This window comes from Phasianus colchicus, chromosome Z (genome assembly GCF_987193195.1).
Source record: "Phasianus colchicus chromosome Z, bPhaCol1.hap1.1, whole genome shotgun sequence".
Classification (NCBI taxonomy): Eukaryota; Metazoa; Chordata; class Aves; order Galliformes; family Phasianidae; genus Phasianus; species Phasianus colchicus.
The window spans coordinates 58,755,666-58,777,826 of record NC_143476.1 but is presented as its reverse complement, the minus strand read 5'-3'; the positions used below and the strand labels follow the sequence as shown (position 1 = coordinate 58,777,826).

The 22,161-nt window shown below is 38.6% G+C and overlaps 1 protein-coding gene across 2 annotated transcripts in view; it reads left to right on the top strand.

Annotated features, from left to right (window-relative positions):
- The first annotated feature begins 2,980 nt into the window (after window positions 1-2,980).
- ADAMTSL1 (ADAMTS like 1) overlaps window positions 2,981-22,161 on the top strand; it is a 413,510-nt gene continuing 394,329 nt past the window's right edge. For both annotated transcript variants that reach the window (XM_090131351.1, XM_090131350.1), the window contains exon 1: window positions 2,981-3,156. In XM_090131351.1, the coding sequence (XP_089987477.1) occupies window positions 3,073-3,156 (84 nt within the window). In that variant the 5' untranslated portion in view covers window positions 2,981-3,072. The remainder of the gene's footprint in view (window positions 3,157-22,161) is intronic.

The window sequence follows — 22,161 nt, the reverse complement described above, 5'->3', positions numbered from 1 at the left end:
AACAAGCATACATTCAAAGCACAGAAAAAAATCACCAAAACAAACAAACAAACGAACAAACAAACCCAGTGAATTTGCACTAATTTGCTTAGTGTCTTAACAGTTTGTGGTGTCATTTTTATAAGCTCTGAAAAACAAATGCTGTCACTTACTGAGTCTCAGTTTTAAGCAAGCCAAAATCAAGAGATCAAGTATTTGAAACACTTAAATGCTTTGTCCAATTTGTTAGATTTTACAGTTCAGTCTGGCTTCTCTACTTCTGAACTGCTTCCAATGAACTGTGGATTTGAATATGAAAAGATAAAACCATAGATAAATTTCTACTACTGTACAGATATCATTTAGCTTTTCATACAGAATCATCTAGTGTTTAAATATGTATGTACATACTCATTCTCTTTCCTTGCTGATTCTTACATTTCTTTTACTAATATATTGTGTTCTGTTACTCATAAGGAGTCTTACTTTGAAGACTGAAAGATCTTCTGTGGTGTAATCAAGTGTTTGTTGGCTCAGTGCCTCCAAGAAAGATGACAATGAGAAGTAGAATAGCTGCTTTAAGTGATTGTCAACAGGTGTAATCCAGTTTCTACTCCTTCATACAATGTACATCATCCATGCTGTACCTGAAATCATGCTAGGTAAAGAATTGAAACTGGAAAACAAGCTGAAAATTGCTGAATATATCAGTGGCAAGCAGTGGAAGAAAAGTGCAAGTTTTATCAATGTGTTATCTATATTTTTTGAGAAGTGCTGGGGCTCTTCACTGTCTACAATGACCAACAGATGACATCTGGGAAAGAAGGGCCTGCCTATCCTGTGGGACACTTGGGGACTTGATAGCCACAACTTTCCAACTATCCAAGCAAGAGAACAACTGTCTACATTTACAGAAAGGAATGTATACTCACAGCACAAGCTGCTGCTCACTAATGCAAGTTCTATTCATGTAAGCATTTAAGTAGAAACTGTGACAATCTTAGCAGAATATGTCCACTTTGTAGGTCCTGATCTACTGGAAAACCTGGGCCCCTAGAATTGATGCTGAAGGAGCAAGAGCCATGGGACAATACTGTAGTGCAGAGGAGCAGATTGGCCAAGCTTGCTGTGCAGTTCTGAGAACAATGTAGGTAAAAGCCTACAGCCTTAGAGGTTTAATTTAACTTCAACCTACCATGTATTACGCTTGCTTGGGGGTCATGTTTTCTGACAGCATACCTTGTCTGCATTCTAAATGTGGAGAAAAACTTATCCTTGCTATGTTATTTGCTTTCTTCTGGCTAATGCTAGAAAATGACTTCAGAGTTGTCAATCCATTCACTTTTCTGAAAAAGAAGTCATTTCTTACAAGGTCTCCTTATGTACATTCCCTTCCTGTGAACAAAGCCTTGATCTTTTCTCAGATCTTAAAAGATCTTAAATCTTCCAAAGCCTTTTCAGATAAGCATGTTTTGCAAAATGAAACTTGTATACAGCTAATTCCTGCCAAATCAGAGGTCACGTTTTGCTCAGCCAAATGGTGTTTCTTGGATCATGAAGCATTTATAACGTTTTAGGCCACACTGCACCATGCACTCCATACAGGAGCCTTAGGCTCTGTAATTACATGCTAATAAAAACAAGAACTGAATGTTTACATCTTTGCCCAGCTACATGTCTTTAGAAAGAAAACAAAAATTTTAGAAGTTCATCTATCATGCATATTCATAGATTATTCCTGGGTGTACTTGAATAAGCAAGCACTTTTCAATTTAAGCTACTGTGCTTTATGTAGCAACACTTGAAAGAGCATTTCTAAAACGTTACCCGTAGCACTTCTGTTTGTTGTATAAATAACAGATTGTAGAGTGTTATCAGATGAAGTAGGTTATAAATCTGAAAGTGAAGGAGCTGTTAGGATTTCACGTTCAGATCTAAATATTAAAACCAACATGCCTTCACTTCCTCAACCATGGCTGACATAATGCATAAAAAATGAAGAGAGATGTGGCAGTCTTCAGTCCGTGCACATGCTACTTCATCAACATATAGTTTTATTTAGGATTCCCATATGATTTATTTGGCTATTCAATGAGGTGTGCATTTTCCAGGGATAATCCAAGTATGTAAATACATGTGCCCAGATGCTATGGGAGCATTTATATAGGCTCATGGTGGGAGCTTTAGAAACTTGTGTAATAACAATACACTTTTTGTGGTTTTGTGAGAGACTTATAGGAGCTGCCACAAACCTCTGACAAGCTGCCAACACAAATTCACTCAGGTTGATATTCTCGTTTGATTGCCACAGCTGGCATTCTGATTGTCCCTTTGGCATATGGTAGAACTGCAGGTATCAGCCAACGTCTTCAAGCAGAGCTTAAGGTGAAGCTGCGTGAAGGGGCTTTGCTCCCTCAGGGAGATTTGGGTAGTGTGAGCGTCCTTTGCATTTCAGCATGTTGCGCCTGAAGGCGCTCGTAAGCACGGTTTGCAGGCATGTCAAAGAGAGCAGACTCGTGCGTGGCAGGTGGAGGACTGTTCCCGGGTATACAGATCTTGTAAGTGCACGACTCACTGACCCTTCTGCCCCACTATTCGACAACACATCCCAACCCTGCTAGCGTGCCCTAGCTAGCGTGCCTGCTAGCGTTCCTGCTTTCCCCATCCCTGCCCGCTTTCCCCATTCCTACCTGCACGCCCCGTCCCTGATTTCCTACACCAACTCGCAGCGTCCCATTCTGAAGACAGATCGCGCCCGCACGCTCCGCGCCCTCCCTCCGCACACCCCGCGCTCCCTCCGGGACGCCCTGCTCCTGCCCTCTCGCCCCGTGGCAGCCTGCCGTACCCGCTCCGTCCGTGCCCGGAGGAGCTTCGGGGGAGGCGGTGGCGGCGGGCGGGGGCGGACCGCCGGCGGCGGCGGTGGAGGCTCCCCGCCTCCCTCCCCGCCGCCCGGCAGCGGAGGGCCGCGCCCCCGCGCACCTCCCTGCCCTGCGGGGCCCGGAGGCGCCGTGCACCCCGCACCGCTCGCAGAGGCGTTGAGGGGCGGCAGCGAGGCAGGCGCGGAGCGGCGGAGCGGGCTGCCCCGGGAGAAGGATGGCCGCGGCGGCGGGGCAGCGCCGGGGAACAGCCGCACCCCTATTCGCCCTCGCCCTGGGGCTCCTCGCCGCCGCAGCGCAGGTAAGAGGGCTGACGCAGCGGGGCGGCAGCGCTGGGACGGGGCTTCCGTGCCCGCGGGCGGCGGAGGCTCCGCACCTGCGGCCGCCGGGATGCTCCGGTCTCTGGCCGGGGAGCGCTGTCCGGGCGAGGGCGCGGCTCGTGGGGCTGCCGGTTCGTCTCCTCCCGAGGGTGCAGGTAGTGTCTGCGGGCGCTCGCAATCCGTGCCTTGCGCAGAGGGTGGCGGAGACTCAGCCCCACAGCTGTGCTTTCCGGGCGGAGATCCGCGGGAACCGGTGCGAGGCTGGTTGTGCACCCTGCTGGAAGGGAGAGTCGCCTTTGCCAAAGTTAGGATACTACTAAGCTCCGCCGAGTGTTGGAAGAGTGGCTTTCATCCTCCCTCGGGGAGGAAGCGCTCTATAAGCCGTAGAGCAGTTCTGGAAGTTCCCTGTGGCTGCGTTTCTCAAGCGGGTACTTCTTCGTGGGAGCACAGTGCAGAACTGGGATGCGTCACCTCATTTCTCCTGGATATAGTTTACATCCTCTAACATGCTCTACAGGTAGTTTTCTTTACGACTTTAGTCATCGATTTGTTATTGCCCAGCTTTTATTCCTCCTACTGCAGCCAAAAGTAAAGAAGTAAATAAATAATAATTAAAAAAATAGCCCCTCTGATGGTGCCCCATTCAGCCTTCTGGAGACAGTAAATGAACTCACTTTCAGCTTTGTATGCGCCCTAAAGAAAAGCAAGTGTGAACATGGCTCTCCTAAATCACTCCCATTTGGTTTTGTTCTTAAAGTTTTAAGATGTGTTTTAGGTAAGTGATAGCATGTTTGCAGTAAATATGATGGTCTTTATGTATCTGGGGCATTACCTAAATTTAATTCTGAGAAAACAAGGCAATGCTGAAGAAACAGAAAACAAGTAGCGTACATGATCACTTGTAATAAGCATTATTCTCTGTATAACTTTGGGCTGCTTTGGGCTGATGAATGGGACATTTCTGATTTTTTTTTTCTGTATTCCTCCCCTGAACATCTGTAGTATCTGTATGGCCATAAGGTGGTTAGCCCTGTGATCCTGAGTAAAGCCCCTAATTCTTTTGATAGAAAAACTTTAATGCTGGATCTCTGCCGTCTGTTGCTAAATCCCTCCTGGACTTCTGCAGAGGAGATGATTCACTACAGTGGCAGTGGGTGGTGAGATGTGATATCAGTGCACACCTGCGGGTATGCAGAAGTGGATCACAACTCCTACTGGAACAGACATCAGCAAAAAACTACTGCGTACAGTGGTAGCTCTGGTGTACCTTAGGAGTGCACAAGCTGGCATGTGGGAAGCAGTTTCTAACAAGATCTGGTATCTGTTTCTGGTAGTGTCACTAATGCCATAATAGCCATGGTTCTGCAATGCAAAACCTCATTTGCCACCATTCCTGCTACCAGCTCGGTTCCCAGGTGTGAGGTTGAGCTCAGCTCTGCCGGCACATGGCTCTGTCCTTGCTTACCCTGGCCCTATGCACCTGCTTGCTTTCTTTTTTGCAAGCTGCTCCTCTTTGTGGGGAATTAAAATAGCTCCATACTTATTTATTTATTTATCTATTTATTTTTAACACGCAAATATGAAGTATTCAAGCTTACTTTTGAAAAAGTGTAGAGCAAGTGAGATGCAGTGCAGAGGTATGAGAGCTGGAGCAGAAAGGCAGCTAAGTTTCCTTTGGCTTTTATGTTGGATGCTTAGCTGCATTAATTTCATTTTAGTTATTGAGATAGTGTTACTCTTGAAATAGCAGAATTTGGCACTGCCTCCTGCCTCCAGTCTCAAATTTACACAGTGATGGTGTGAATAAAATCAGTTGTCCTCATGGGCATTTCATACAGCCAAAAACATAATCAGCCCAGCAAGCCTCCTGTTGTTTTACTAGCACTTGTAATGCGAGATAGAAGATGAAGTGGGGATTAAAGTTACTCTTTACTAAGCACCCAGAGGCACGTGCATGTATTACAGAGAAGACACTAAGAATGACTGTGATTCTGTAACACCTCATAGTACTAATCTAAATTTTAAATTAAGTTAGGATGAAAAATTAATATTTTAATGTACTAATGTGCTGTATATTGCGTATAGTATGTACTAATTATGATCACAGATTTAGGTCTTGAACAATATTGATAAAGCTTATGATGCTAAAAAGGAGCATAGTTACTAATTTTTTATTTTTTTAATTTTTTTTAAGGAGAGTTAAACAGGGTCTTTAAATAATGGACTTACTGTCTATAAGCAGTGGAAGTTGCATAGAGAAGTTGGAAGGTGATTGAATGTTCATGCTTGTCTCTGTACTCCTAAACTTCATGTGCCTCATGTTTGCTATATCTTATCCTATTTTCTTATTTAAATCATGTAGCTAATACATGCTCCCCTACTTATTCATGCACGATACATATTATAACATATAAGGGAATGAAGTGGAAGTATTTTTTACATTAGCAAGTAGATCACATGGAGATGAAAGCCCTCTTCTAAAATATATATTGTAGTATCATAGAATCATTTATATTGGAGAAGACTGTCGTTGATTCCAACTGTTAGGGTAGGACATATAATGACATAAAGGTAAATTGTGTATTCAGAATCTAATTTCATCTTTTTATCTGCTGAATATGAATCCAGTGTGTCTGCATCCCACTGTCCAGAGAAGACTACAAATTTTTCTTATTTTGAATAAAGTCTGAAAGTAAGCTGTTCAAAGCTGCTGAAAATAGAAACTTATATTTAATCAGCATATTCAAAGAGAAGAAAAAAAGAGCATTTTCTGTTTAGGAGGTCAATCTGCTTAAGCCTGGGAGCATTTTAGTTGAAACAGTAGGAAAAAAAAAAAAAAAAGGAGAGAGAGATGAAGACAAATTATTAGAATACAAGTGTTAAATTTGTATGGTTCAATTAGTCTGCCAGTATTGAAATAAGAACATGATTCTATATGTTTCATGTAGAATCATCTTGAAAGTTATTTGTAACTATCACAATAATATTTGTATTGTGTTAGTTGTTGTTTGTTTGTTTGTTTTTGTATTTTGGTAGCGTTATGACCACAATTATAACAAAATTATGGTTGAGTGCTGGTAATATTAAATTTTAGTAGATCTGAAGAAATTTCTCCTTTTTGTAAAATACTTCAAAAGACTTGTGTTACTTTTGTGATTTGAATTGTCTTTTTTACTTTGTGGGAGAAATAATAGGTTGTTGGTTACATTCGCAGTTGAAGACCTTCATCATCAACGGTAATGTCATTGAAGCTCCTGTCATTTTAAACTGCAAGACTCACTCTCTCATTCTGATTAAAATCACAGAATCATAGGCTGGTTGATGTTGGCAGGGACCTCTGACAGTCATCTGCTCCAACCTCTGCTCAAGAAGGAATACCCAGTGCAGTTTACCAAGGACTATGTCAAAGCAGCTTCTATAGGTCTCCGAAGAGGAGACTCAGTTGCCTCTCCGAGCACTATGTGCTCGGGCTCCATCAGCCGCATTGTAAAGAAGTATCTGATCTTCAAATGGAAAATCCTGTGTTTCAGCTTGTGCTCTTTGCCTCCTGACCTGTCAGTGGACGCCTCTGAAAGGAGCTTGGCGTCATCTTCTTCACCCTTCCTTTTAGTTGTTTGTACACGCTGACGTGCAGACCCTAATGCATTCTCTTTCTAAGGCTGATCAGTCCCAGCTCTCTCTGCCTTTCCTCACAGGAGAGGTGCTTCAGTTCCCTCATCGTATTTGGGACTTTTCCTGGACTCTTTCCAGTAGTTCTCTCTCCCTTGTACCACAGAGCCCAAAACTGGACACAGCATTCCAGGTGGCAACACTTTGCCTAACGCTGCCCAGGATATCATTTACCTTCTTTGTCAAAAGGACACTTTAGTGGTTTATCATTAGCTTGTTTTCTACCAGGACCACTAGATCCTTTTCTGCAAAGTTGTCTTTTCTGCAAAGCTATGGAGTACTTACAGATTTGGTGAAGAGAAGGCTAGCTTTTTACCACATAAGACATCTGGCTTAAACCAAAGATTTTTAGGAAAATTTCATGCAAAATTAAAAAGCTGTTTCTGAGAATTCAGAGTATGAAGGAAAATATTTGTCATTTAAAGCAATTTGAATGGCCTTTCTTTCATGAAGGCTTCAGCCTCCTTATCTTCTTTGGGGAGAAGGGTTTAAAATTTAGCAAGAAAAGACATTGCACTGGAAATGTCTGTTGCTATACTCTGAAAGTGAGATTACATTTCTCAAAGTTACAAATCTCTGTATCTGCAGCTGAACAGAGATTTAAGACATCAGCATCTTCGTACATTTTAAAAGGCCATATATGAATATGTGCATATGTCAGGGAAAGTAAGACCTACTTGCTCTTCTTCTTTTTGCATCAGGCAAAGTCAAATTATTCACAGACTTATGTTATGTTGAATCCTGCTGTCATGTTTACATCTGGACACGTGCAAATTTAGGGTGAGCAAGGGAGCTATAAGATCCAAATGGAGATCAAGCAATAGCTATAACACACCAAGGCGTAAATATAAGAAATGAGAGCATACTAGCCCTGATCTGGTTCTATAATATATCAAGCCTCTGAAGATGTACTTTGCTGCTCTTTTATGCTACCCTAATAATCTAATCTTCTGTAATAGCTTTTTCCCCCTCAGGCTGAAAGGAAAACCTTCTATTACGTCTACCTGGTTTAAAATTCTATCTCATCTGTATTTCAGATCTATAGGACAAATTTCATGGAATTAAAAAAAAAAATATCCTGTTTGTGAGTATTTCCAATAAGATTTGGTTGATAATGCAGTCATATAGTTAGATATGACATGAAGCACTCATCATTAGTGAGTGATGGGAGAACTGATTGAAGAACATATCCTTCAAAAAAGTGGAGGTGTAATTTTTAATAAACTACATTCAGTTACTGTTATTGTGTTCCAAATCTGTGTCCCTGAAAATTATTTCTTTTAATGAAAACATGATGTGAATTCAAATGAAGTTCTGTTCCTGCTTTAAAGTTCACTCTGTGCCCAAAGTGCACAGTGCTAGGACTTCATAGAAGCACTGGAATATGTAAATTGTTGTTTCTAGCTGCTCCAGAGATTGAGGAATTTTCTGTGATTATTGGATGCTAATATTAGGAGTTTTGAAAGTCTTGGTTAGAAATCATGTCTTTTCCTTAAACTCTGCTTAACACGAAAGAAAAGCAAAAGAAGAGGAGTCTAGGTGTCTATTTAATGCCTTTTCTCTGCAGTCAGCACTTCAAGACATTTATTCTTCACTGTCTTCTTAAAAGTATTTTTTTTCCTACAAAATATAGCCATACATGCCTTAGCAGTATTCCAAAAGATGATCAAGCAAGATCAAATCTGGTAATGAGATGATGTATGACAAATAGAAAATGACATCATTAGCTGGACTTAGTAAACCAAGTATGCTTTGTATGCTTCTGTTCTCGTATTTTAAATCCTTTCATAGTAGCTCAAATACACTGGTACATCTTTTCTGATCATGATCTGCAGTGTGCAGGGGGACCAAGAAGCCTGATGGCAGCCTGGTTTGTATCACAAGGAGGACTAAGGGGGTGACTGTCTTGGTACTTGGCTTGGTGATCTTAAGGATCTTTTCCAACTAAATTTATGGTGTTCTCATTCTGCTATCATCTTCTTGTTGTGCACTGTAAGGTTCTTTGTACCTCAAGCATGCAATTGTGTCCCAGCTGCAAACAAGACATCTTCATTTTATTAACATAACCACAGTGTAACTTGTCCTTTAGAAGAGCTGGTGAATAATGCCACGTGTATCTGAGTCACGGCCCTAGCAAATTTAGTTGAACTCTTTAAACTCTTCTCAGTCTTAAAGATACGTGTTTTGTGCACCTTTCAGGAGAAATGTGCAGTCACTGTAATTTTTGGATGCGTATATGCAAAGAAAATTAACAAGAGAGGAAGAAATGGAAAGAATAGAGACAGTTAAGTATGTCTGGGGAAATGGATTAGGTAGAGCTTAATAAATAAATATGTTTGTGTATTAATAACAAATATATTAAGTAGTTGCATATATAAAGTGTGTACCATAGAGTGAACTGTGGGAAGAATAGATCACTTATATTGTTTGACACACAATTATACTTCCTAAAAATCGAAGGAAAAAAACGAAGGACAAAAATAAAAGGAATTGCATCATTTGTAATAATTGTATAGAGGAAATCAGGTCATAACGATGACTTCTGCTAGTCCTACAGCCGTATTACTCCACTGAGCGGACAAGAACCACCACTAAAATGTCCTTTCCAACTCTGAGGATTCTGTAAGTCTATGTTTCTATGATTCTAAACTGCCTAGAAGTTTCTGCGTTTTACCTCAATTAATTGAAAGCAGTGGTTTGTTCTGGAGGTTAGTGGTTTTCAAACTTTTAATAAAACTTTTTAGTTTTTATTGTCATTACTGTTTTTATGAAATGCTTTTTAGGTATTGGTCAGCATTATTTTTAGTTTGTCTGCAAATACATTTTTGCAGAAACTCTTGTGCTTAGGGGTACCTCTATGAGATACCAAGCAACCTTCACTGAATCTTTGTAATGAAGCTGAAAAAGGTGAAAGAGCATTTGCCAGGTGAATCAGAACTTTTGCCTTTTATTGTAATATTTATATTGGTATTTAGGTTCATACTGAAGTTCATTTCAGGAGCAAGTGAGTTCTTTGTTCACTTTTTAGATTCCATATTTTGATGTTGCAGCGTATTGCCCTATTCCCTAAGCATTTTCATTTGCTAACGAAATGTGCACTTACCCTGTAGAATCAGACAATGGAAAGCTGTTAGTACAGTCTTGCACATGTAAACTGTATATGTGTCTACGGTGAGTGCTAAAGTTAGAAGTCACAAAAATAAATCCCTTCTGCATTTGAATGCTGTTTGCCTTTATTCTCCCACAGGGCAAGCACACACAGGCTAGACAGAAGATTTCTCACTGGGTCAGTCTGTATATGAATAATGCTCTAAAAGATGTCTGTAATTTGAAGTAGGCAAACATAAGCAATATAATAAATGCAGGTTCCATACCTTCAGAAAATAACTCCGTTTTTCGGTTAACCTAGAGACTTGTTCTACAATAACATTTTTAGGACAGAAACACGCTTCTGTCCTCTGCATCTTGTATTCATTCTTTGATAATTTTGGAAGCAGTGTCAGAACATTGTTATGATGTTTTGCATTTTGAAGTAAATGAGCATACTACTATTCAAAACTACTGTGTAGTTTTGTTTTTTGCATCAAAGACAAGGAAACTTTTTATCTTTGCATTGTTTGGGTTATTCAATTTTGGATCAGTTTAAAAAAAGTGTAGTGGTTTTAACATAGACATCTTCAGTAGCAGATTTAACACATCTTTCCTGGGCAAACAGTGAACATCACTATAGGAAGGTTGTAGCATATTGTAATGTAGGATTTCTTATTTATGATCAGCTTCTTCATTGAGGCTGAGCATAGGGGTTATCTGCCTGCCTTTAACTTCTATTATGATTCTGAGACCAAATTGAATCATCTTATTATCAAAACTAAGGAATCTGCAAGGCACTGAACAGTCACGTAATGAAGATCTCTTTTATTTTATTGCCTTTTTTTTTTTTTTTTTTTTTCCCCAGAAAGGACACGTAAGGGAAACAGAAAACAGGAAAATTGAATGCTTATTAGCTACTGTGAGGAAAAAAAAAAACCCAGCAAAATATGTCAGACAGGCAGTCATTTCTGCACTTCCCTTCACTGATAGACTGTACTGGGGGACAGAAAGCCAAAAAGTGATGTAGTTATCATTTCAAATAGATAGTATAAAAATGGCTGAACCTTGATTGTGGAAAAATGGCCCTAGGTAAAATGGTACTAGATGTGTTAATGATTAGGAGCTGCAAAATTATTTACAGTTGTTACTAAAAGACAGTTTCAGGAAAGAGTTTTAAAGTTATAGCTGAGCATTTTCAAAGGAAATGTCTACTCACCAAAAGAAAATTCTTCTTAGTGAAAAATGATTCCTACTGTTTTTTTCTCGTATTGACTTCTGGGTGTTGAAGTGCAGTTCTTATTTACTGCATCCATTTTGAGCAGGTTTATTATGAGGAAATATATTATAATGCTCAATTATGTCATGCAAATGACATCAGACCTCATCAGACATGAGAATACAGAAGACAACCTAAGATCTCATGAGAATAATTTGAAATGTTATATGAAATGAAGGAAACAAACCACATAGCAAAATCACATAGTATGATGGTTTTGTTTTAGAGAGAATATTCCTCTGTATATGGATCTATTCTTGATATGACTTGGCACTGCATCAAGACCATGTCTATACTAGAAGTTAAACAGGTGTAGTTTAAAAAATGGTTGAAACCCTTATGTAAGTACTTTGTGTTAGTGGTTTGGAATTAAATGCTGCCTACATTAGATTTTTATGTAAGTATATTGCTGTATTTTTGAAAGCTTCTGTGTCTCCTATACCAAGCTAAAGCAGACTGTTTCCATTTTAAACACTAGTTTGATTTAGATAGCTCCATGCAAAGCTTCAGTGATGGTCTGTGTCTGCTTTTGTACACAGCAAATTATGGCTTTGCAAACCTAAGGGCTCGAGTATTCTAATGTCTACTTAAAGTTTTAGCCAGACTGAAAAACAGCGAAGAAGAGTAAGTATGTAGTTTGCTTTGAAAGTAGTATCTCCTATTTATTTCCATAGAAACAAAAGCAAATACAAAGAGCACAATAACAGTTTTGACTTGCATTTTTCTGGATACAGCAGTTTCTCAGCTGCAAAACACTGTTTTTCAACATGGTCACCACCGGTAGCTATTCATTTTCACCAGCAATGAACAGGAGCTTGCATGCTGCTCTCATACCAGTCTGCACTGTGGAGGTGACCCACTGTCACTATCGCCTCTGCTGAAATGCACCACCCGCCTCACTGTGCTCACGTCCACTGCTTGGTCTACATAAGTTCTCAACAAGCACTGATGGATGTCAGTGAGTGCCATTCTTTCTTCATGGAGGAATTCAATTCTGCTCCTTTGCTTCAGGCACGCTTCTATTTCAGATGCCATTGTGACAGACTATTGCTCTACTACCATCTGCCACAAGCAACAGTGTATAACAGAATACTGGTGGGAAGATTCAACCTCTACTGCCATACCACCAACATCTGCATCTGATGTAATGGGCCAACATAATAAAATAGTAGGCACTACTTTCAGAGCAGCCCTTGTGTAAAGTGCTCACTGGGCTTTTTATAGAAGTGTTTTTAGAACTTTTTCAGGCTTCTGCAATACCTTTACTAGATTTCAACCGTGACAGAACATGTTCTGAAACAGTGATTGGAAGCTAAAGAAGAAATTTCACATTTCACAGAGTCCCTGTAAGAATCTGATCTACTGAAGTAGTTTATTAAGCTGTTTAGAAAAAAACATAGGTTGTTAATCAAGTTGTTGTTAATCAATAGTATGTTGTTAATCAAGCACCTATATAATCCAAAATTATTTCATCATGTAATAGTGATTTTAAGATTGTGACTGATATGATTATCTGACTTCTGCGTTGATAGAAATTAAACTACCAGCATAGCTGCTGTTGTATTTTGTTTTGACATATTTTTTGGCATAGACATTTTGGGATTAATATCGGAGTTAAAATATTTTTATAACTTAAGAAAGCAACCTTAGAACACTTTTTGTGCAATTGTGTCATATACAGAGAGAATGAACTGCAATTAAAGGAGAAGGGGAGATCTAAATTTTCATCTATTTTGTTGTCTTTTAATATCTTCAAGGCTTCAATCTGGACAAAAGAAAAAATAAGGACATATTATATATGAGAAGGGAGTATTACAGAAATTTGCCTCTCAAAATACCTATATTTAATACTGAGATATAAAGCTGTCATGAAGCTAAAAGTTGACATTTGCATGTTTCATCCCTCCAACTTGCTGTATGAACACCTTGCATTCATGGCAGCTGCCTATTTAATCCTTCAGCTTTTTTGTGACTACATATGAAATGAAGTTTTGTCATTGTTAACTCAAATTGGAATACCTTAATAATTACTTTTAATTCTGTGATTTTTTTTTTAACTAAAACAAAAAGACAAAAAAAAAAAAAAAAAAAAAAGAGAGAGAGAGAAAAGAAAAGAAAAAAAAGAACTCAGTTAAGATATTCTGTGCTCTTAGTTTTTATACTCACCATATCTGTTCACAGCCATGTCTTGCTGGATAGGCATGTGGAATTTTAGGAAGTTTTAAGTAAAATACAAAAGCAGGAATATAATTTGTAATCACTTTTGAATTTCAACTCTCTCTATTCTTTTTAGAAGAAAATTGTTTGTTCTGTTGCAGTATTGAATTCTATTTCTGAAAAAAACTCGAGTAACCCCCAGTGGCAAAGTTAACAACAAAAGAAAGCAGTACATTAGTTGTACAAGTTGGTCCCAGACAATACAATAAAAAGAAAGTTGCCCTGAATTTTTGCTTCTGGACTGAAGTTGTGGAATTAAAACAGACTTAATTCTGTGTTAATTTATGATGTGAATATTGGTAATTGCTCTTCCAGGAATACATCTTCTGTTTGGTCCTAGCATGAAAAGAGAAGTGGATAGGGCCCACCAAATGTATCTAATGGAACTGTTGTTATTCATTCATGTAAATCTTCTTCCTTGTGTTTCCTTTCCTCTTGTAATTATTGAATAAAAAAAACAGCACGTTTCCAAGTATTTGATTCAACTTCTTTGACTATGTAAGGTTTTTGAAGCGTCTAAAGGGGATTTGTGATAAAGTTACAGAGTGATATGATATCGCAAAGCCCTGTTTGAAAGGGCAAGTATCTTAAAGCCAAAGGAAGCCAATCAGACAAGCTTTTCCCCTGTTCCTCAGTATTCTTAATAGTAGTTGGGGAAATGAGCAGAAAACTCTTACTTTGCACCAGAACTTCCCTCCACATAGCTCTGTGTAGTTATTGTTTTATTTCATGGTAGAAAAATGAGACGTTGCAGAAAACCATCCAGGTGTCACTTGCTTCTACCTTAGCTTTCTCACCTCAGTGAGTCTTAACTTCTGCAGCTTAGAAGATTAACTTATTTGATGTAGAGGAAAGAGGTATGGCTATTTTTCACCTCCCTGGTACTGCAGTATAACTAATTGATACAGAGCAGCAATTAAAATTTCTGCTTACGAAGAAACAAAGTTTTGCTAATCAGATTTTTAAGTATCAAAAATGCATTGAATATGTTGAAAAAGTCTACATGTTTAGTGAACACTTATTTTTCAACATAGGCACCAACATTAGCTATGCATTTTTGCCAGCCATAAAACAGAGACTGCATGCTGCGCTGGTAACAATCTGCCGCAGTGTACGTGACTCACTGTTTCACAGCTTGTGTGACAGCATTTTTGCTATGAAAATGTTGCCCATGCAGTTCATCTTCCATCAGCCCAAACAAATGGAAGTCAAAAAGTGCTCAATCCGGACTGTATGGTGGACATGTTAGGACATTCCAGCCAACACTGGCAATGTACTCCATGATCTTCAAATTGGTTTGGAGCCTGATGTTATCGTGTTGCGAGAGAAAACTTGTCTTCTTCTCTGTCCTGACTGTAAGTTTGAGTCTTCAGCTTCAGCCATGATGAGCAGTCAGAGTTGGTGGTTTGTCTGGGTTCCAGAAAATCCCAAAAGATCACCCCTCTCCTATTCCCAAAGACAGTCCACATCACTTTACCCACTGATGGCTTTGTCTTGAACTTCTTCAGTGGTGAATTCCCAACTTGCCACTCCATGGACTGCTGTTTTGACTCAGCTCATAGCAGTGACACCATGTCTCATCACCCATAATGATGTGATCCAGGAAACTTCCGTCTTCGTCCTCCTGTTGATTCACTGGGTCCTGACAAACTTACACATGATGATCTTTCTGTGCCTTTGTGAGCATTCATGGGACACACTCAGCACAATCTCAGTGATATTCCAACTTTGATACCATTGCTTCCAATGTACTGCAGCCAATATTCAACTCCTTACACTGTTTCCTGGTCATAATCTGCCAGTTCTCGTGGATGAGCTGATTGAGATGGTCTTTATTTTATGGTGTTACAGCTGTGCATGGCCATGTAGATATCTTTCATGATGCTGTTACCAGTTCTGGAAGACAGTGCTCATGTTTGGTCTCCATAAATGTTCAGCAAGCATCGATGGAGATCATTGGGTGTCATTTTTTCCATGAGAAAGAATTCAGTGATGCCCTTTTGCTTAAGATGAATTTCCATGTCAAATTCCATTATGTCAGAGTGTCTCTCTGCTGCCATCTGTCACATAGCAGCAACATACAACAGAATACTGCTGGGAAGGTTCAACCTCTGCTGCCATACCACATCTGCCTCTGATGTTGCAGGCCAGTATAATAAAACAGGAGGCATTACTTTTGGAGCAGCTGTTGCGTACTTACTTAAATTATACAAAAATATAATATGACTGCATTTTGAACAGAGTTCTCTTAAATACACAGAAGTGAGCTCGGGTAAATATGGTATGGAAGGGAGTAGCAGAGATTATTATGCAATAACAGATACAATAAAAAGTGTGATTCCACGAGAATATATCAACTCCTGGCAGATCTTATTGCAGCTGAATTCTATACATGGGATATGAAAAAAATTTTTGAAGCTATTTCTGCGAGTGGTTCATCTTCAGTCAAATTGCAAAAGAGAAACATTTTCCATTTTTCACTTGTATGAGTACAGTGGTGCAGTATATTTATATTTTGCTACAAGTTATTTCTTTTGTCTTTGTTTCAAGATTATTTTAAAGAGGCTTAAAGAACTGTTGAGATTTTTTGAGTTTCTGAGCTGATTTTTAATGATTTGACATGTTCTTTTTTCCGCTGTTTGATTTACCCAGGATATCTGATTTTCTTGTTATTTTCTGAAGATAGATAATAGCATAGCACGAAAGCCTTTCAAAACCACTGTTCTTCAAGAATAAGGGTCCATATATATTTTTTATTTTGCAAAGTTGGATGCTATAAGAAGTAAATGAAAATCAGCTGGGAATAGATCAGATCAGTAAGTAGATCAATGATAAGGTGATATGTTCTGAATATTATTCTGTTATAGGTTTGTCCTATAACTGTTCAGGAATATAGATAGATAGGAATTTTGCACATGTAGGAGTTCATTTTAAAGAAAATAAGCTTGTCTTCATTGTACACGTCTTTCCATCTGTTCTTTACAAGATGCATTTGTATTTACATTCCTAGTGGATTCCTTCTGTAGGGCTCAAAGATTTACAGATTTTATTTGTGGTAACATCTGTTACCTACAAGAAGTGCACTTTGTAGTAGATATTGCAGAATTCGTTTTCATTTCAGTGAAAGGATATTAATCAATGACAGGCTATCACTTTGTTTTAAAAGCTGATATACCCTGTCCTAGGAGGTAAACCATTCAGTTGTATAAAGTACCAGGGCCGAGGCTGGTTCTGGGCTATCTCAGGAAAATGCTCACTGAAGTAAAACAGAAGAATAACAATGACAGTAATTTATCTAAGAAGGAAGAAATGATGCTTATAGGTAATTAAATGCTGCATCCAATCTGCAGACTACTATAGAGAGGAAGAAATGAAGTCCTGGTTATTTTATTAAGGGTAATAGAGTCTTAAATTCACTGTCAGCATCAGGACAAAGCTTTCATGGCCTCAAAGCAATGGAATGACTGTGATCAACTTAAGGTGATTATACTTCACCGACCTGAGGAAAAAGTAGCCTGAAAGAAGGAACGGATTTGTTAAGTGTTCTGAAAATGAAATGTCCTCTATTTTTAAGTTCCCTTTTTATCAGTAATAAAAGAACATTTTGAAGGACACACCGATAATTGAAAGAGTATGTTGTTAACAGAAATGTTAGTGATTGAGAAGTGCTATGAAGATGAAGAGCTAAAGAGACCTGATAGAATGGGCTGATACTGTCAGCAGTTCAAAAAAAAAAAAAATCTTTTCTCAGTTGGCACATAATTTCTCAGGCAGTATTTCTCCCCTAATAAAGAAGATGTAATCAAAGCATACTTATTTGGCAGCAGAAATTCCAAACTGTTGATCTAATCTGAGTGGATTTTGACTCTAATTTATGAGGAAGCAGATCTAATTAATTTATTATTTTTTCTTCTAGAGATAAAGTTGTCTTTGAACACAAAGGTGCCTAGTTATTTTGAAAATCTAAGAGTTAATCACAAAGATAGCAAAAAGTTTTAAAATTCTTTTACTTACTGACAACATTACTGAAATATAGACAAATTCTATGCCAAATACAAAGAATAGTCTGTAAGTTTCTTATTAAAGAAAATTCTCCTTGTATTCAATGTATTCAATGGATATGTATTCTTGTATTCAATGGATATATTAGCAATTCATCAATTTAAAATTGTTCTTGAAAGCTGAGAATTCAAAGATTTGCATGTGTGTTTGTGTTTGATGAAGAGGACAGGGAGGCAAACAATTACTTAGGTAGTAGGGAAAGTCAGTTATCCATTTGAACTGATTATTTGATTTTGGGGGTAATGGGATGAGATACTCTTTGCAGAAAAACCTCACTGTCAGTTTTAGGCCAGCAGGACAGTTCTTTGTGTGGTATATCCTGCAACAAGGAGACAGAGTTGGTATGCACTATTTAGAAAAGGATACAAGCACCAATGCAAGTTGGAGGTGACAAGAGGAAGTGGATTATAGCTACCCTCAAGGAAGAAAATAATAAAAGCAATATAATGGAAAAAGATCACAGTACATACATTTAAATCTCAAAGGGGCAGGTATATTCTTCTTTTCATAAACTTAAACTGATACCATATTTAAGATTTTCCTCTCAATTTATTATTATTTTTTTTTCCCCTGCCTCATGAACAAGAGAGCCTTCTGTATATCGTCGTTTTCTGTGTCAGGAAGGGGAGGCCCTTTTGACAGCGAGACAGGAAAACCAGTTGCTGACTACTTAAACACTGGTGAATGGAGAAACATGAGAACACAAGCTAGACATTAGAGCTACATCCTACTAGTATTTTCCTTTGAGCTGTGAACTAGAGTCTCTTAAACCCCATTTACCTCCGCATTTTTCTTCCTGCTCCCATGCAAGTCTGCATGCAGAGCTTGATATTCTCATAGATCCTGCTACAGGATTTCTCTGAGGTCTTGAAACTCTAACATTTCTTAGGTGCACTCTTTATACAGCTTTCCCAGATGTAAAACAGAAGAAGATTTATATATTCTTTTGTTTTCTATCCTGTTGGTTGATTTCAAGTAGGCTTTTCTGTGTTCTTCATGCAGTACACAATACAACTTGACATAGTTTTTCAAAAACCAGTGTGATTTAAATAGCAGCTATGAAAACCACAGGCTCTAGTGGCAGACCCTTTGATAGTTGCATTCTTGCTTGCTGAATGTTTTTGGATTGCATGATTAACACCAAAAAATGATGTTTAAAATAGTTGAAGTTAGACCTTTGCACATCAAGAACCAAACTTACAATTAGGATCTACTAGATATTTTTTTCTTACTTGTAATAAGAAGATTATTATTATTATATAATATTACTTCCCTAAAGTCTGCGCCGTGTAGAGAATCAGTCATGAACAAGTATCTTCTAAACCCTGCGGTGTTCTTTGCTTTGCATTTCCTCCTTAGTCATGACATCCTGCTTTAACCAGAACTAGAATTGCTGATAAATATGTTTAAAAAGAGTAAAATCATGCTCTGGAAAGCATTTTCTACAACAGAATTAGGAAGAAATTCACTTTTTCTTATATTCTGCTTTAATTTTTTTGTCAACATTTTGTCATATTCATAGAATAATAGAATCACAAGGTTGCAAAGGACCTACAAGATCATCTACTCCAACCGTCCTCCCATCACCATTACTATCTACTAAGCTACTAAACCATTTCCTGCAGTACTTCACTCAGATGTCTCTTGAACACCACCGGGGATGGCAACTCCACCACCTCCCTGGGCAGGTCATTTCTTTGTAGCATAGTTGGCAACAGAAGCCAAAGGACATACCTTCTTCTGGAGACACCTTTTCTTGAAGAATTGCAACTACAGTTCTGCATATTGGTGTATGTGTCTAGCTGATTGTCATATAGAAATCCCATTGTAAGCAAAATTGCCAGCAGGACTATTTTGCGTGACAGCTGTACTTCATTTCTTGGACGTGAGGTTTTGACACATTTGCAATTCTTGCAGTGCACGATGTTTGTCTTTACAGTGGCATCTGTCACAAAATCAGAATTTTGAACAGATTCTTGATTGCAAAAAGACCACAGAATGTGTCCTAGAGCCAAAATGGTGTTTACACCAATTATTTTTGTCCACTACATCCTATTTTAACAATGTACAAGATTTTTTTTCTTTTTTGCTTTTTAGGAATAGGTTAGATGTTGGGAGGAAATTTTTCACTCAGAAGGTGGTGAGGCCCTGGCACAGCTGCCCAAAGAAGCTGTGGTGCCCCATCCCTGGAGTTGTTCAAGGCCGGGCTGGATGGGGCCCTGGGCATCCTGAGAAGGTGGGGGGCAGCCCTGCCCATGGCAAGGGGTTGGAAGTGGGTGATCTTTAAGGTCCCTTCCAACTCAAATAATTCTATGATTCTGTAATAGTGTGCATTAATTCTAGATTGCTGTAATAAATTGTATTGTTTTTCTTGTGTTTGAGAATTATGAGAGATAAGAAAGGAAATAAAATTAAATAGTCATTTGATGTAAATTCCCAATTAGTGTGTGTAGTTACTGTTTTGAAACAGATTCCATATATATGGTGTACTCTTCACAGAGTGCCATGATTTTTGTCTTACCACTACCAATTACAAATGCTTGTAAAAGCAGGAATATAGCAAGATTAGTGGTGGCCCAGTTGGAAAATATTGTTTTTGGTTTTGTTTTTGTTTTTTTTGCAAGGAAGATAAGATCCTGAAAATAAGAAAAGAAATAGTTCTGAGGAAGCTATGAAAACAGAAAAGAGGATGATCCTGTATTTTCAGTTAAGGCATCTCCATAGGAACATTCGCAAGCAGGCACAGGAACTTTTGTTTAAACAAGCCTTTAACTAAACATTATATACTGCAGATTATAGAACTATACTTCTATTGGTTAACAGTTCAGCTGTTAATTCTTGTTTTTAAAGGTTAATACTGTCATTCACTTGTCTTTGCTATAATTGCTATAATCGTTAAATTTTGCGTGGACACACAGCTTTTCTCATGCTTCCTCTCCTACAAGTGCAATAGCAAAAATGAACTGTTTTCCCCACAACTGTATTCCATGTCTTGCTTAAAGCAAAGTTAAATACAGAGATTTAATGATATTAATTGTGCATAAAACAGTGATATTAGAAACATGACTTGATTTCTCCATAACCTTGAACAGGATAATATGCTAGTTATCTCCAGAATCTTGTAGGAATTATTTACATCCTCTTCTGATAGAGGAGTTTTTCCCTCTCCCTGTTTCCCCACCCACATTCTTCTGAAACTCTGAACATTTGCTGTGGCTCAAAGGATGTTGAGCTGCATGTGCAAATGTTGCTGTTTACGTGAGAATCTTCCCTGGTGCTAGGTTGTGTCATTTTGCTGCACTCCTAAACCATTTGCCAGAGTTTAGGTCAGCAGTACTGTACTTTTTTTCAGGGTCATCTGAGAAGTTTCATTTAACAAATTCTTTGTTGTGAGGGTGCCAATGTATTCATCTTTTCTTTTTCTTGTAAAGTGCACTGCCTTGTGCCCTTTTTGTACAAAAGAGATGTGTCTAACCACCATCTTTAGTGGCTTCTTTGTTGTTTGTGTGTGGTAAAGCAATCTATGGAGCAATCTATGGAGGGGAGTAAACTCTTCATAAGGGCTGATAATAGCAGGACACGGGGAAATGGTTTTAAGTTAAAAGAGGGAAGATTTAGGTTGGATGTTAGGGGGAAGTTTTTTACTAGGAGGGTGGTTAGGTCCTGGAACAGGCTGCCCAGGGATGTTGTGGATGCCCCGTCCTTGGAGGTGTTCAAGACCAGGTTGGACGAGGCTCTGGGCAACCTGATCTAGTAAAGGTGTATGTTTGGTGGCCCTGCTAGGCAGGGGGGTTGGAACTACATGATCCTTGAGGTCCCCTCCAACCCAGGTCATTCTGTGATTCTGTGATTCTGTGTGATTCCTGAAATTGGCCTCTTATGTGACAGTAATGAACCAAGCAACTGTCCAGCTCGTTCACAAAAAATACCCCCAGTTGGCCCTCTTCTGTTCCACATGTAATTGTTTTCCATAAATAATTCATTATCAGCTGTTTTAATATCCATTATATTGGGGATTAAAGTAGACAACAAGTAGTCTATAACAAAGAAAACTCATGTATGACTATAAACAATAGGAGAAGGGAAGAGAAATGTCATGTTAGAAGGTTGTTGGTACAGTAGATTTGTGCATCAGTGAAACACAAACAGAAAATCCAGAAGGACAGAAAACAAGAGGGGAAAAACGATACTGTGTGACTTGTGTTTTTTGTTCTATTTTGAATTTTTTTTTCCTGACTTGGAGAAAAATATATGAGGGTGTTGTTAAGACTAGTCAGTACATAGCATCCTTTCGCAGTGTTCCTTCAAATAACTTAAATGGGACATGTAGTTAGGAGTGAAGGAGGTGGTCTAAATACAGCTCAATGCTGTTTTGATTATCTTAATTTCACTTTCTTTCTTATTGAGACCATAGAGTTTTACCCAAGGAGACTGTAGCTAGACAGTGAAATTTAAAATTTAGCTGTGGAAGAAATCAGCACAAAATTATTTATCTACAATTACCCAGTAGCAGCATTATTGCTCAAAACCAATGCTACTTACTCCTTACAGAAGTCACAACATTTCCACATAATACATGAAATGTTTTCTGTTAAACAGTGCTGTTGTTTGAATCAGAAGAAGATTCCCCAGATTCCCTAACCTGGGGTTTTATGTCAAAATCATCCTAAAG